The sequence below is a fragment of the Macrobrachium nipponense genome, chromosome 7 (genome assembly GCF_015104395.2).
Source record: "Macrobrachium nipponense isolate FS-2020 chromosome 7, ASM1510439v2, whole genome shotgun sequence".
NCBI lineage: Eukaryota > Metazoa > Arthropoda > Malacostraca > Decapoda > Palaemonidae > Macrobrachium > Macrobrachium nipponense.
Window position 1 is genome coordinate 57,196,803 of NC_061109.1, and position 15,566 is coordinate 57,212,368.

At 37.2% G+C, this 15,566-nt stretch overlaps 1 protein-coding gene across 3 annotated transcripts; it reads right to left on the reverse strand.

Moving 5' to 3' along the window:
- Positions 1-457: 457 nt before the first annotated feature.
- On the reverse strand, positions 458-11,736 carry LOC135217012 (uncharacterized). 3 transcript variants are annotated; one of them, XM_064252580.1, is made up of 5 exons: positions 11,635-11,736; positions 11,442-11,476; positions 10,274-10,460; positions 4,860-5,012; positions 458-1,024 (listed from the first exon to the last, which is right to left on the reverse strand). In XM_064252580.1, exons 3-5 carry the CDS (start codon positions 10,452-10,454, stop codon positions 984-986), a joined length of 375 nt encoding a protein of 124 aa, XP_064108650.1. In that variant the 5' UTR covers positions 10,455-10,460; positions 11,442-11,476; positions 11,635-11,736; the 3' UTR covers positions 458-983. The 3 variants fall into 3 exon arrangements, with proteins under 3 accessions (XP_064108650.1, XP_064108648.1, XP_064108649.1); XM_064252578.1 differs by having other exon boundaries at positions 460-2,527; positions 11,635-11,735; XM_064252579.1 differs by lacking the exon at positions 11,442-11,476 and having other exon boundaries at positions 460-2,527; positions 11,635-11,725.
- Between the last annotated feature and the right edge of the window lie 3,830 nt (positions 11,737-15,566).

The following is a 15,566-nucleotide window of genomic DNA, read 5'->3' on the forward strand; positions in this document are numbered from 1 at the left end:
ATATTTTACAAAAGCAAGACGCAAGGATAAAGTCTACGGGGAAATAAATAACAGACGAAAGAAAAAGGATAAAAGTTAAAATACACAAGACGAGAGACTGGCATCAATAAACAGATAAAAAACGAGACGCAAGAGGGCTTTCATTAATGCAAAACGTAACTAGATTTCGATAGTAGCAAGTACAAAAATATAAATAAATAAATAGATAAACAATAAAATGAAAACCTAGAAATGTCGACAGTACATCATAACGCAAGAATGTCGCTAATAGAGAGAGAGAGAGAGAGAGAGAGAGAGAGAGAGAGAGAGAGAGAGAGAGAGAGAGAGAGAGAGAGATTTACTCACGAAAACCTATCAAGGAATTGGACAATAAAGGAGAATAAAATCCACATTATACGTCAAAGGAATGAGTTTATAGCATTTGTTCACGAGAGGCAATCACATACTTCCCCAATTACGAGGGACCATTTAGGCTCCTTTCCTTTAAGCAAATGTTTACCAAAAACTATAATGTTGCCGTTTATCTTTCATAATTCTGCTGTATAAAACGTCTCTTGCTATAATGTACGTATAACGTACCTAAATCACTCAATAGACTCATTATATTTGTGGGGGGTCAGAAATCATTATTGGGTGCCGAATTTTTTCTCTGTATTCATTAACATTATTCCTGTCCCCAATAAAACATTGTGATTACCGTACTGCTGTACCCTCATTTCTTGAATTATTTCTTAATATAGCGATAAATTACCACCAACTCATCAATTTATTTCTAAAAATAGTATTTAACAGCAGGTTATTCCTAGAGTTACAAATGCTTCAGAGAGAATAAATTGTACTTAAAATCTTTAATGTTTTAAATTTTCCTTACATGTTTACGAATAGTTTTTATTATGAATAATACATTTTTTTTCAGCAGACATCTTAAATATTTCCTAAATTCCCATGAGTGTGTTTATCACCAAACCTTCAATTCTCATCAACTACTGTACTATAACTCCGGGAAGGTCATGGTAGTGTTTTCCTGTAAGGTAAAACAGCAATTATCTAGCTTAATCCTTCACATAAGCAAGGCCTGAATGAAAATGAATTATTAAAAAATGTAAAATAAAGTATAAGATATGTGTCATAGAGGCTTATGATAAAACAATGAACACGAAACCTGATAATACTGAATAAGTAAACTAGTCAACAGGGATTTTTTTCAGAGACAATGTCTCCACGCTTGTAAACAATGTCGACTGTACAGTCACTTATAAAAGTTCATGGATATCTGGGTGTTTGAGAGAGATTTCCATTTCACCCCTTTCTGAATGACAGGTGTCTGGGAGCGCGAAACTGGCCAAATGTTCAACTACCTAACTCTGCTGTAGAAAGTTTCGGTGTGTGGCCGTCTTACGTCACTATACAGACCCGTTGTCCAGAAAGGGGTTGGATAGAATTCGGCTTTATGCCCGGAGACATCCATGAACTTATGTGAGTGACTATACATATCACTCTTTTCCTCAAAGAAAATAACCCAGAGGAGTAAGGTTTGAATGGCCGAATTGTTGGCAAAGGAACCCCAGAAACTAAATAACGATCAGTGATTTATACAGGTACTGATGAGAAGGTGAAAATTCTGTCTAAGTACAAATGACGAGCTATTTATTGATAGTAATCTTTTTACTGAGCTTCGAGTCCAGTAAGCTCCCTGAAATTACTGGATTAATAGTAATCTTTCTAATATCATTTGAGTTAGAGGGAAAGTCTATTTCTCTCATCTTGTATTGGTAATGACAAAACGTTGATCCCTTCATCCAAATTCATTTTCACTTCACACAGCTGCATCTTCAGGATCACCAGAAAGTCCTCTAAAATTATCTGGGTCAAAATCCACAGAGACAGAAGACAGAAATCTCAACTTTTCATAATTTCTTCATCCAAAAGACGATGCTAGCAATCTTGCCCTCAATCTGCGCTTCATCACGAGTTTCCCAAGCGTAACCCGGACCGATCCCGTCTTGGTCAGGCTGGCAAATCGTCATATTTGGAGGATACCAAAAACCTTTGCAAGTCGAGTTAGTTATCCAGCTCATCTTGCGTTCGGTGAAGGGCGCTTCCCACAAACTCGTCGCGTTTCCTGAGCACGGCCCGACGCTGAGCAGATTGCCTTTCATGACCACCGAGTCGCATTCCACGATGTTTTCTATGCCAGTCGTATAGGTGACGTTCATCTTGAACGTGAGAGGATAGGAAGGTGTCCATTGGTACGTTTCGGGCTTGTCTGAGGTCCACAGTTGCTCCCAGGTGCCGTTGCATGTCTGCCATTTCCGACCGCTCAGATTTTCTTTCCAGAGTTCGATTCTACCTTCGTGGCCGCCTGGGATGTCCCAGCAGTGTTTCCGACAGTCGTCGCACTTGTCTCCGAAACAGTCCTTACGTCCGCATTTGCTGCAGTTGCCTTGGTTCCGTGTAAAGCAGGTTCTGTAGCATGTGGCCGTAGCACCCGTCTTGTTCTCAGGCAGCAATTCATGGTAATCGAATTCTGCAAAAGTGAGAGAGAGAGAGAGAGAGAGAGAGAGAGAGAGATTATGAACATCAACAGTCATGTACTTTTAGGCTTCTACAGTCGGTGACCAGAATTAGATCAATCTGTTTACAATGGGGAAAATCACATTATAATCTGAGGGAAAATGGAAGGTAGCCTATTTCTGATTTACTGATGTTTCCTAAGTTAATAAAAATACTAAAAGAAAGCAAAAAATAGATAACAGGAACGCTACATATTCCCAGGCATCAATCTTTTAGAATGACTGCTTTAGAATATCAGTTAATTGACCTGGACGCTTTTCAAAAACGAAAATAAAAACAAAATTTCTCTCTCTATACTAAACAATTTTGTGTCCTAATTCCCAAATTTTTACCTGGAAACGGCACTTCATTCTTGACCTCATGACGAGTGATTTCACCAGGAGCAACCTTAGAAAATTGTAAATTAAATCTATATTTTTTACACTGCATGGGCCATTCTATACATTATAACATTTTCAACGTCACTGTTTTAGTGGGATTATGATCAATATCACTTGTTAATCCTAGGACCAAAGGATAGCGAATCATCTGTTGAATTCCGAGATTCCTTTTATTTGTCTCTAAAGTTCTCGTGCTCAAAAAATTCATGTTTCGATACAGTAAGAACTAACTCCGTAGATTACTGGACAATGGAAATCAGCCCCAAATTGGTCATAAATTTCAGCGCTCTCTGAATGAACCAAGAAAAAACTTTCTTAGTGACAATATGTTTTCTGGGAGTTTTCATAGGAGTGGTCTTTACTGCAGTTATTGCCGGAGAAGATCTCGATCAGCGCAGACACGTCAGCACTCGGTCTTCACTGGCATCATTTCGAACATCTTCAACAGTAACTAGGAAATAAAATACCTGAGGCATTTATTGGCTATTTACTGATGTGAAATTCAGCAGCTGACATCAATCACACAGCTTCGGAATAAACGAGCAAACGCAAACTTACTATACAGAGCTTTCACTCGATGGTTCCGTGTTCTGTTGTCGTATCTCACTTGATAACCTTGACTGCTCGACAGCCTCGGTTCTACCATCGGCTACAACATGATTTTCCTATTTGAATAAAATATTTTAATGGATATCTGCCAGGGAGCAAAGTGTCGTTTGCCAAGTTTCCTATGTTCAGAGTCATTGTTGGATCTTTGTCCAGTGACTGAAGCATCTTAAGTGGGGTCCTCACTTCAGTAAGACAAGTCATTACCACGTTAACAACTTATCGCCAACAAATGGCAAATATGTTGCATACAAGTCACAAATTTAATGGTAGTCCTAACCAATGTTTTATACATTTGTTTGTATGGTGTTATTACGTTGCATGGAACCAGTGGTTATTCAGCAACGGGACCAACGGCTTGACGTGACTTTCGAACCAAGTCGATAGTGAGCTTCTATCACTAAAAATACACATCTCTCACTCTTCAATGGAATGCTCGAGAATCGAACTCGCAGCCACAGAGGTGGCACGCCAACGCCATACAGACCACGCCACTGAGGTGCTAATGTTTCATAGAGTTATCCAGCTTTTTCAAAAGATTCGTTCTCCACCCACGGTCGTTGACATGTTTTCAATCCGTTTTTGATATGTATTCGGTGAGTTGTTGACAAGTAGCGCAGACGCAACCTTAGGATCACTGCGTCGTGAATATGATTCTGACTACTGCAGGAAGATCTACTGCTGAACAAAAGACACATGCTACATATGACAAATGCTGACAACTTATCGCCTGCATGTGGAAAAGGCTGAATGCTTCACTTTATTTGGTTTTATGTACAGCCCTCCACAGGGATGATTGCCTCTCTGGCGGGTCCTTGTACGTTTTCAAAATAAGTTGCTACTCATATTTTATAATTGTCTTTTAGTGTTTTCTCGTCAGTATCGTTGCTCCTGCAGAATAGGAGAGTCTTTAGTTCTTTTTGCAAATTTGCTTTCCTCTTGTATGATCTCCAAACCCGTTGTTCATATAATCACCCATTCGTTGCTCATTTAAGTTCGTTGATTTGTTGCCAACCTGGTTTTGACATGTAGGTGAAAAGTTGCCGACATGTTTTACTCTTGTGGGAACGCACCATTATGATCATTACGGTCTCACTCACTAGAATAACACGGGAGATTTGACTATTGCAAGAAGATCTAGTGAACATAAGACTCATGTAACATATGAATATGAAACAATTACATGAGAGATAAAGTTAAGCTCACGAAAACCACAATTTCACGGCGTCTTAACTAATACACGAACGGAAAGGCATTGTGATCTATGAACAAGGATGTAAATATTAAACAGCCACCTACCAGGTCTAACAAACAGCAGATTTTCGTTATCAGAACATCTGTCCAGAGTTGAGAGCGCGCAGTTCGACTCCCCAGGGACCAGAAGGAACGATGAGCAATTATATGTCTGGAAACAACGTTTTCCGCATTCAAGTATCGCCTCTATTTTGGTCGCTGTTGAAATAAACATTTATTAGAGACTATATATATATATATTATATATATATATATAAACTATATATATATAGTATATATATATATTATATATATATATATATATTATATATATATATAATATATAAAATATATACATATATAATAATATATATAGTATATATATATATATTTGAAATAAAATTATTAGGACGTATATATATATTATATATATATATATTAAATATATAGTATATATAATATATATATATATATATTTATTATATTATAATATATATATATATGTTGAGATAAACATTTATTAGAGACTTATATATATATATATATATATATATATTATATATATATATCATATATATATATATATGTATGTATGTATATATATACATATATATACGTACATATGTATGTGTTAATCCTCCCTTTTTCCTTCCACTAATAAACCTCTAAGAATAAAGCCAACATGACACCTACAAAAGTCATCAACCGGCATCTCTTCTGTTATTGGTTATATAGCACCAAATAGCTAACGCTAAAACAAAGCTCCTGAACTATCAGAAATACAAACTTTATTCCCAAACTAAACATGATAAAAAGAAAGACTTGAATGAAAGAAGCTAAGGGCATGAGGTGTTCTCACTTCTGGCAAATAAGTCATAAGTAAGTTAAACACGTCCTCATATAATCATTCCAAATATGTCATATTCCTCATATTAATTATCCCCCATATTATACCACATTCCTCACATTAATTAGCCCATGGAATGTCTGGGTTTGTCATGACCGAAGCCATGGATAACTGTCAAAAATTTCCTCGTCACGTGACTATACGATACATCTGAGGAAAAACAAAGGTTACGTCTTTCAGAAAGCAATATAAAGGAAAACATCACTGCAGACATGGAAAAAACAGGAAAGTATAATAATGTAAAAACCCAAATGAAAGAGAACTCGTCTCCCAGTCATGTCCAAAATTATAGTCTTCAGACAGGGTATATGAAAAATGTTCACTGAAATAATAAGAATATTTTATCATTCCCAAAAAAGACTGTCTCGCCTTTACCGGACCACCATGCGCCTTATCATAGGCCGCTTGTCTCACAAAGCGTCACTCGACCCGAAACAACATGATCAACCTCTGTCTGCTGGATATGCCGTAATATTGCATTTAAATTACCCTTCTTGAAAGCACTTACTTACGAACTCGATTGTTCTAGAAGCTTCTCTGCTTGCATTTCTTGTGACGTCTAGACCAGTGGTTCTTAAACCTTTTTATTACCACACCCCCTCCAAGAGCTGGCCCCCTTGCATCTATGAATGAAATTCCCTCCCAGATGTAAAAGAATATAATAAAAAAAAAAAATGAGAAAGAGAAGGGGTTTCGAGGGACAGGGAGGTCAATAATTACAAACCATGGTCAGCCCAACGAGCCTAACTAGAGTAGTAGACTCTAGCAAAGTAATGTTATAAGTCAATACTTTTGCAATTTTTTTCTCCAACTTCTGAATATCAATTCTTCATTCTTGTTAAGAGAATAACTCACATAATCAGAGATTTTTTTGTCATTTTTCCCTGGGAATTGCTAACGTCACCCAGGTCAAGAACCACTGGTCTAGATCATGTGACAGCCTGCGGTGACCTTGCGCTCGACACGGTGGTCAGTAATCATCTCCCCGAGTTACTTTGCAAGCGTCTCTTACACAGTCAGCATTCACAGTTGATGCACCTAATATTGTGCTGAGTAATCTTTGCCGTCTCGAAGACTTCTTAAAACACATCACCGCTTGTCAAAGCGTTCCGTCACTTCATGTTTGACACAGTTCGTCGTCCCTTATATAATATATATCAATTGTCTCCCCGACGGAGCAGTTTACATATGTATATGACTTTAACAGGCACCCACCCACATCCTGACTGAATAATTGTTAGGCGAACAATGTCCAGTCTGGTAACCCGAGTGAGAAACAGCAGCAACTCGCTCATACAAAGCATCCTAAGGAGTGAAGCAAGAAGAAGATCTAAATTGTGGGAAAGATGGGAAAATGAGGCCTTTGTCCCCTAAAGGACTTAATCTCTGTATTGGCAAGATGTCATCTGCAGTTTTTGTCATTATTACATTTATAGCTGATATTTTAATTTTTCATTATTACTGTGATTCCTATCAAGTTAAAGTTTTATTTACATTTAATTTATGTATTAAGCCCTCTGGACCTGACTACTGTAACCACCTAAGGTCTCTAGTTGAAATTTGAGTTATATAATATGTGCACCAACTGTTATTACTCGCAATGCATTTTTTTTTCTCACCAATATTATTACTGTTATTACCAGTATGATGATTACTAGCTTTTATGCTACCTCAGCTATATTATGGATAAGTGCCGATTATTCATTTTCTTTTTCTATTTTATCATATCTCATGTATCTAGATTGTGTATGTTACTGTCTGTATCTTGTATACTCAATGTATATGGCCCCGAGCTGAAATAAAACATATTATTATTATTATTATTATTAATAATATAAATAGCACACAAAGGCTAAGTGAAAATCGCATATACGACAAAACAGAATGTTTCTGAATTAGTCTAATCCAATCACGGATAATTTTTATATAACGTGCTTTATATAACATGCTTCATGTTTCAAAATCCCTAAAAGGAAGAAAAAATCCATTATTCCGCTAAATGTACATTTTCTTTGAATGGGTAAGTATTGTATCCTATCACGTAAAAGAACCATTTTTTTTATGAATGAATTGTGCTTTTATTTTCTACCATAAGACGGGGTCTATTCTTGTTGACTGACTCGTGACATATTGCCACATTTAAGCTATTACGTCTTTGAGAGCAATTTGAAAGCTACAGCAGTCAATCGCATGGAATGCCAACCTGTTATTGCTGCAGGTATTTTAGCTGCAATGGTATAGCTCTTTGTTGAAACGTTTCCGTGTTATACAGTTTTCGGTCATGGCTTGAAAAGGCTTTCTTTTTTCAGTCTTTGATCGCTTGCAGTATGCTATAATCAACTATATTCTGTTAAAGAGAACTATGTTCTGTTAAAGAGAATATTTTATGCAATACATTGCATGATTAACAATTTTAAGTATCTCAGTTTTATCTTGTTTCGCTGATATGTTAAGTAGTTCATTAGTTGTCTTTTGTAAAGGACTTGAAAAATCCACTCCAGCTTTCCTTAGCTAAAGTTGATAATATTCATTAAATAAATCAATCAGGGATTTATGTTCCACATAAAATTGAGAGTTTTAACTGTTCAATTCTCCCCAAAATAGGCAAATTCTAGCTATCTAGTTTCAGTAGTGCTTGTAATTTTAGACAGTGTAATACCTGAAGGGTACTTTCGTAAACATTGCTGATCATTTGTTTCTGTAAAAAGTGGATTTTATATAAAAGCGTAATGAAACATTCTACGATCAGATATAGACCTCGGAGTACTATAGATATAATGGCTAACAATTATGGAAGCAAATGTTTCTTGTAAATGTCTAACCTAAAGTTGACTGTTCTTTAAAATTACCAACAGACTTAAATCCTTCAGCTACATTCTGGTGTAAAAGTCTGTCCATGCTTTTAATTTTTCAGTCTTGTTAGACAGGAAATAGACTAAAAAAATTAGTAGATTTGTATAGCTGATACGAGAGTGTATTACGAACGCTTCTTAATATGAAAGTTATAATAATTCATGGTGTATTATTTACATGTATCAAGCCACAAATATCATTCGACACCGAATTCACTATACCTTGGGAATAACGTACACCCAAAGGGAATGGTAATTAGTGAGTGTTTCTTTTCGGCCAGGATTCAAACCTGGGCCTTTGGTTCAGAAACACCGATTGACAGTGTCTTAAAGTCTTAGAACAACCGGCTATCAAGGACATTGTGGTAATGTAAGGCAGAAGACTGTTCTCTATAACGCTTTCAAGGTAACCCATAGCTCAGCTCAGACGATCTTAAAAATTACCACATTTCTGATTAGATAATAATTACTCTTGCGTCTTAATCGCTTCAATTCAGTAACACAAACTCTTGCAAATAAGACTAGTCTTTTTGGTCTTTGTTGAAATCAAAGGCAACTCTAGACATCAGATTCAAGTCGACACGTACGTCTTGAAGGAAGATGGAATTTAGGCCAATGACCAAACGCTGGGGCCTATAAGGTTATTCAGCGCTGAAATGCAAATTGAAAGGTATAACACTGTGGTACCCAAGGTGAGTGATACCGCCCCCAGGGGTGGATTGGTTTTGGGGGGCGGTAAGGCAAAATGGGCAGGTTGGGGGCGACAAGATGGCATTAAGAGCATTAAATCCTAAGTAATATATGGCTTTTTCTTTTTTCTAAAATCTGAATAATAAAATATATATCATAAACAGTAAGCCTACGGTAAAGGAACACGTATGCAGGTATGCCGTTTATAGATAATAAAAGTGATGATATTATAATTATATAAATGAATGCATAGCTCTGTTACGTAGTCCAAAGGCAGAGTAAAATGTCCAAACGTTTGTTTGACGCCCATACACAACCCGTAGCCTCGTTGGGTGAATCGGCAGTTCCCACACATAACCGCCGCCTAGACTCTGTCAGTACACAACTAGGCCACATAGTCCAAAGCTCGTCTCAGGTTTGCAAGCACTGCATTTTAATTTAAATTTTATAATGTTCTGAATTTAAAAATACACTAAAACTGGCTGTCAAAGGGAAACTGCCTGAAACGTTTCTATTCACAGTTTGATACAGTTGTAGAATTCTTATTGAGTTCCAGCCTGATTGGAGAAAATGGTTCCTGCACCAAGCACACCCATCTCATGAACAGTAATAGTGAAGACCAAATAAAATGGTTTACTAAATTAATCACTATTGGTGAAATGCATCTTTGTGTTTACTATTGTTGTTTTCAATTTGAAGCAAAAATAAATAAATAAATAAATAAATCGCTCGCATGTGTATCCGGGCCACGGGGTGCGCTAGGAATTCATGTGGAAGCCAAGGGGGCCGCCAGTCTGAAAAAGTTTGGGAAACTCTGGTGTAACAGGAGGAAAACTTCCCAGTTGCACCATGAAACAATTGATAGGAGATAGTGGAAAGAAAGATGGAAGAAAGACACGAAAGGAGGTACACTAAAAGGAAGGAAAGGGGCTGTAGCTATGGGCCGCAGTGACACTGCAAAATACCTTAAGTAATGCCTACACTGATGGCACTAACCCGCTACGGGCGACGTCTCACAGATATCAACTTACTTGAGTAGTACCTGGCCTTCGAGATTTGCTTGGGGCCGTCGATAGCCCCGGCAGGCAGAGCCTTCTGGTACATCTCGTCTGTGACGATGAACCTCCCATTCGTTGTTAAGGAAAGGACCCACGACCGGCGGTTGACCCAGCAGTAGATGACGGTGAATTTCAACAGGAGGGCAAGATGCATGATGTCCTGTTGAGGTTCACAAAAAGGTAATCGATTAATTCATTTAAATTAAGTGGTAACAGATTGAATTGTGGTATTTGATGAGTTTATTTGTGAAAAACAGTTAACCTGAGATATTTCTGGGCAAAGCAGTAATTAAAATATGGAATTTTACGAAAGATGATTATCATTCATACTGAGGTATGCCCATGGTCTAGCTATCTGGACCGTCAGTACACCTAACTATTAAATTATGTATATTTAATTTCTTAACAAAGAGTGTAATTTGTTCTGAAAATGCATTTGGAATTAACCTTCCTTCGATGTGACCGGTGGGTTACCGGGTTATTGTTACTAAAACTGCGGAACCGTTGGAGGCTGCTTTAGTAAACCTATATAGCTTTCCATTTATCCAGCCTTAATTCCATTTATCTATCATTATTTCTGTTGAAAAAAAAGCAGAAACACACACATGGAAAAACTATATTTTGTGAGTCCGTCATTCAATAAGGTGTAATCATATGAAACTGAGGAAATATATGAATAAATATTTTAAATCCTGCAAATATTTCACTTAACTTTTCCTTTTACTTTATACTTTAAACAGTATCGTGAAGCAATTGTTTATGGTGTAAAGTGGGATATAAGTCTCGTAAAACTGTTAGTAAATATATTTTTCCATGACCCAGTCCGTCTAATTACGTTTACTAGAGTCGACCATTAGACTCGGCATAATCTTTCTTTATCGACAAATGACTTCCATCGATAAATCTTCAACGGCTTATTCCCATAAAAGAATTTATCCTTATCGGCTGACAAGGGCTTTTCCGAGAGTCTATATCCATCTTGGTCACGTGACTCTTTACCCTTCGTGTATATATGTCAATATTAAAGTATCACAACTGGCACTTAGCTCGGATGAGATTTGGGAGTTCTTTTTAAAACTTCTTCTCTTCTGCCAAGCTTCTCAGGAATATGGAGAAATTATTCGAAATTATTTTTATTTACCTTTTCTTCTTCTGTCGAAAGAGGCCGACCACAAGCTGGAAGAAGGTTAGGCTAAAAGTTTTAACTATTCCCTGTAGAACGTCTGCGTTACACACCGGAAAAAAATATATTGATACACGGGGTTTTATTCAACAAGAACTTAACGCTAACCCTAAACCAAAGAACAACAAAAGTGGAAATAATTTGAACTAACCTGGATTAATCACCCATTCGTAGCCTACACAGCGGAGCGTTCTCTTCAAGTCTTCACTCGGATCGACCTAGGTGTCCACTGGCCGGAATTCAGCGCTGAGGAGGTTTTTAAGCCACCAGAAAGCTGGAGGAAAACAATGGCGGTTGCCATAGGTATTTTGAGAGAGGATATTCGGTGATACCGCTTTGAGAGAGGACGGACATTCGGGGATACCGCTTTGAGAGAGGGCATTTGGGTGGGATACCGCTTTGAGAGAGGACATTCGGGGATACCGCTTTGAGAGAGGGCATTTGGGGGGGATACCGCTTTGAGAGAGGACATTCGGGGATACCGCTTTGAGAGAGGGCATTTGGGGGGATACCGCTTTGAGAGAGGACATTCGGGAATACCGCTTTGAGAGAGGGCATTTGGGGGGGATACCGCTTTGAGAGAGGACATTCGGGGATACCGCTTTGAGAGAGGGCATTTGAGGGGGATACCGCTTTGAGAGAGGACATTCGGGGATACCGCTTTGAGAGAGGACATTCGGGGATACCGCTTTGAGAGAGGACATTCGGGGTTGCTGATCAGGAAATTGAACCTGCACGGTACCAGTAATGTCGAGGATAAGTGACTGGCTTTCGAATAAAAAAAAGTAATCATGAAAAGTACCTCCTTCCAGTAAGTTACACGGGCATTTGCTCGTCTGCTATGTGACCTACATAAAACAGGAGAAGGGAAACGCATAAAAGCAAAATAAAAATCCTGAAAATTGCCTCCTTCCAGTAAGTTACACCCGGATACGTTCGTTTTCTAAAGTGAATAAAGTTAATACCCAAAACAATAAAAGCAAACAGATTATTTGACCTACAATCATTATCAGAAAGTGCCTATTCTAGACGACAAATTACTATAAGGACTCTAGATTTAAAACTAAGGGAAATACACAATTGAGTTTTAACAGAAAATGTTTAATATTTAGCAAAATAGATATCCGCTGTATTTCAATTCCTCATCTACTAGAAGTCCATTAACATTAAAGGTGTAATTAAGAGGATATTACAGAATCATAAAAATTATGTAGTTCTAGAGGCCATTAACATTAGAGGGAAAGCAAGTGGGTGTCACAGAATAATAAATAATGATGTATTTGTAGTCGTAATAATATGATATCCACTTGGATCAGAGAAGGAACTCACACTGAAATTTTGCTAGACAATTTTGAATCCATGCCATGAAAATTATGCTACATTTAAAAAAGAGCTACAAAACCCACTAGAATTCTCTTGAAATATTAGAAGAAAAGATTAATGATAATGTAGTAGTGATAGCATAATTTCCCTTCGAATTAACGTAGAAATTCACGTTGGAATTTTTCTTGATAACTCTAAATCGATACCATGAAAATTTGCACCAAGATGTGCAGATACAACTTGATTCTTTTGAAACATACAATTGGAGTACTTTCGCAATGTTACAAAAAAGATAAATAACAATGTAGTATAGTTCCCCTTGAATCATTTGAGAAACTCACACTGAAATTTTTTTCTTATTTTTAATCCATGCCATGAAAATTATTCTACAGTTAAGAGCTACAAAATCCAATAGAATTCTCTTGAAATGAACAACTAGAGAACTTAAGCAATGTTACAAAAAAGATAAATAATACTGCAGTGGTAATCATAAATTCCACTGGAATCAGTGGAGAAACTCACGTTAGATTTTTTCTTGACTATCTTGAGCAAACACCATGATAACATGCCACAGACTAGAGGTACAAAATCCACTCAGATTCTCTTGAAATGAACAACTAGAGTACCTTAGTAATGTTATACAAAAGATAAATAATAATCTAGTAGTAACTGTATAATTTCTCTTTGAATTAATGAAGAAATCTTAAATACATGCCATGTTCATTTGTACCAAGAGGTGCAAATATAACTTGAATTCCTTTTAAATGTACAGCTAGAGCACATTAGCAATGTTACACTAAAGATATATTTGCCAGTTAACTTTACTTTTCTTCAGGGAGGATGTTTGTTCAAATAAAACGTTTAATAAAGTACGTTAAACCTCAATAATTTCCAAGCGAATGCTGTGCAACTGTTGTAACGCGGGTGTGATTTATCTCTTATCTTTATATATATATAATATATATATATAATATATATATATATATATATAATATATGTATACATATATATAATAATATGATATAACATATATATATATATGTAATATTTTCATATAGGTAAGTTCTAACGCGGACGAGTGGTTTTCGCGCTCGGCTGCCCATCCGGGGGTCCGAAGTTCGATTCCCGACTCTGCCAACGCGGAATCAGAGAAATTTATTTCTGGTGATGGAAATTCATTTCTCGATATAGTGTGGTTCTGATCCCACAATAAGCTGTAGGTCCCGTTGCTAGGTGACCAATTGGTTCCTAGCCACGTAAAAATATCTAATCCTTCGGGCCAGCCCTAGGAGAGCTATTAATCAGCTCAGTGATCTGGTAAAACTAAGATATACTTCAGATAGGCAACAGTGGTATTTTGTATTTTGAAAGATTATTCTGGCATCAAAGCAATTGTTTAAGGTGGTTCTTCTTGATTTCTCCTACATGAATTACAGATTTGACATAAAATCTCACTTTATCGCAGGCTAAGCCAGTTAAGGGGTTAAATACCATCATTACACCTCACGTGGCGCACTGCAGACTCTACTAAAAGGCGTTTGTAGTGTCCCTTTGGTCCCTAGCCACACCCAATTGTTAGCCTTTTACGAGTATTTTATCTCTATTTCAGCTTCCTTTCTGCAATCTTGCTGTCCAACCTCTTAACCAATTACCACTGACTGCAAATTCGGGGTTTCTCCCAGTTCCACTTAGAGACCCTTGTACTTCGTCTCCTTTGTTTTTTTTTATCTTGTGTCCAACCACTCAAACTCCGTCTTTTCACTGACTTGAATGCTGATTGGCCGAAAGCTCCCAAGGGCTTGACTTGACCGCCTAAAATTCATGATCCATCAAACTGTTAGTGGAATTCTCAGCTTTGCTGTGTTGACTCTCCTGTTGAAAGATTATTATCCTGTACGCAATTGGACAGTCAAGGATTCGTAGTCTCTTCTCCTTCTGCTTCTTTCGAGTCTCTGAAGGATATGTTCTTTACTTTGAAGGAAGAAGTTGCTCTTCGTTGTTGCACTGAAAAAAAAAATCTCTGGTGTTAAAATGACGTCTTGGATTTCAGCCTTTAATCGATTACATCTAAATACTCCGGAATGGGTTTTCTAATTTTGGATAAATATACGAATACATTAGTCATAATACAATGACTGATTGACAGACACGATTAGTCTTTTTGATGATAATTGCTCATATTACCATCAGCTCAAAATAACGTTTATTTCTATATATATCCATTCCTCCAAAACGACCAAAACAGCCTAGTTCCCAGATAGTTTTGGCGAAACCCTGTTTATTCACATAAGTCCCGAAATTCACTGTCGCGTGACAAAGTGGCTGCAAATTGAGCTAAGGAAAACAGTCTATCATGTGAACAAAGAACCCAACACCCCCCTCCCCCCACCCCCCATCCGAAAAAAGAAAGCTGGTTTACAATTTTTCTTTACATCAAATCGTATTTTTACCAAAAGGAAGATTGGTACGGAATTGGCCAATAGGTTTTATTTATCTCTTCCTATCATGGATCAATCATTCTCTTAACAATGTGAGTAAATCTAAAGTGGCAATGGATAGAAATGAAAGGCTCCGCTTATGAAAGAAATAAGGAATAAAGTTGGATTGTTAAGAATGCACCAAAATCCGTTTGGTTGGCGGAGAAATTAGGGATTTCGATGTAGAGACTACATAACCTCCCATGCATAGTTAGATATAGCCACGCATTGAAGAAATTCATTGATTCGTGTAGTGATTAAGTACAATTCACTGTGCACACTC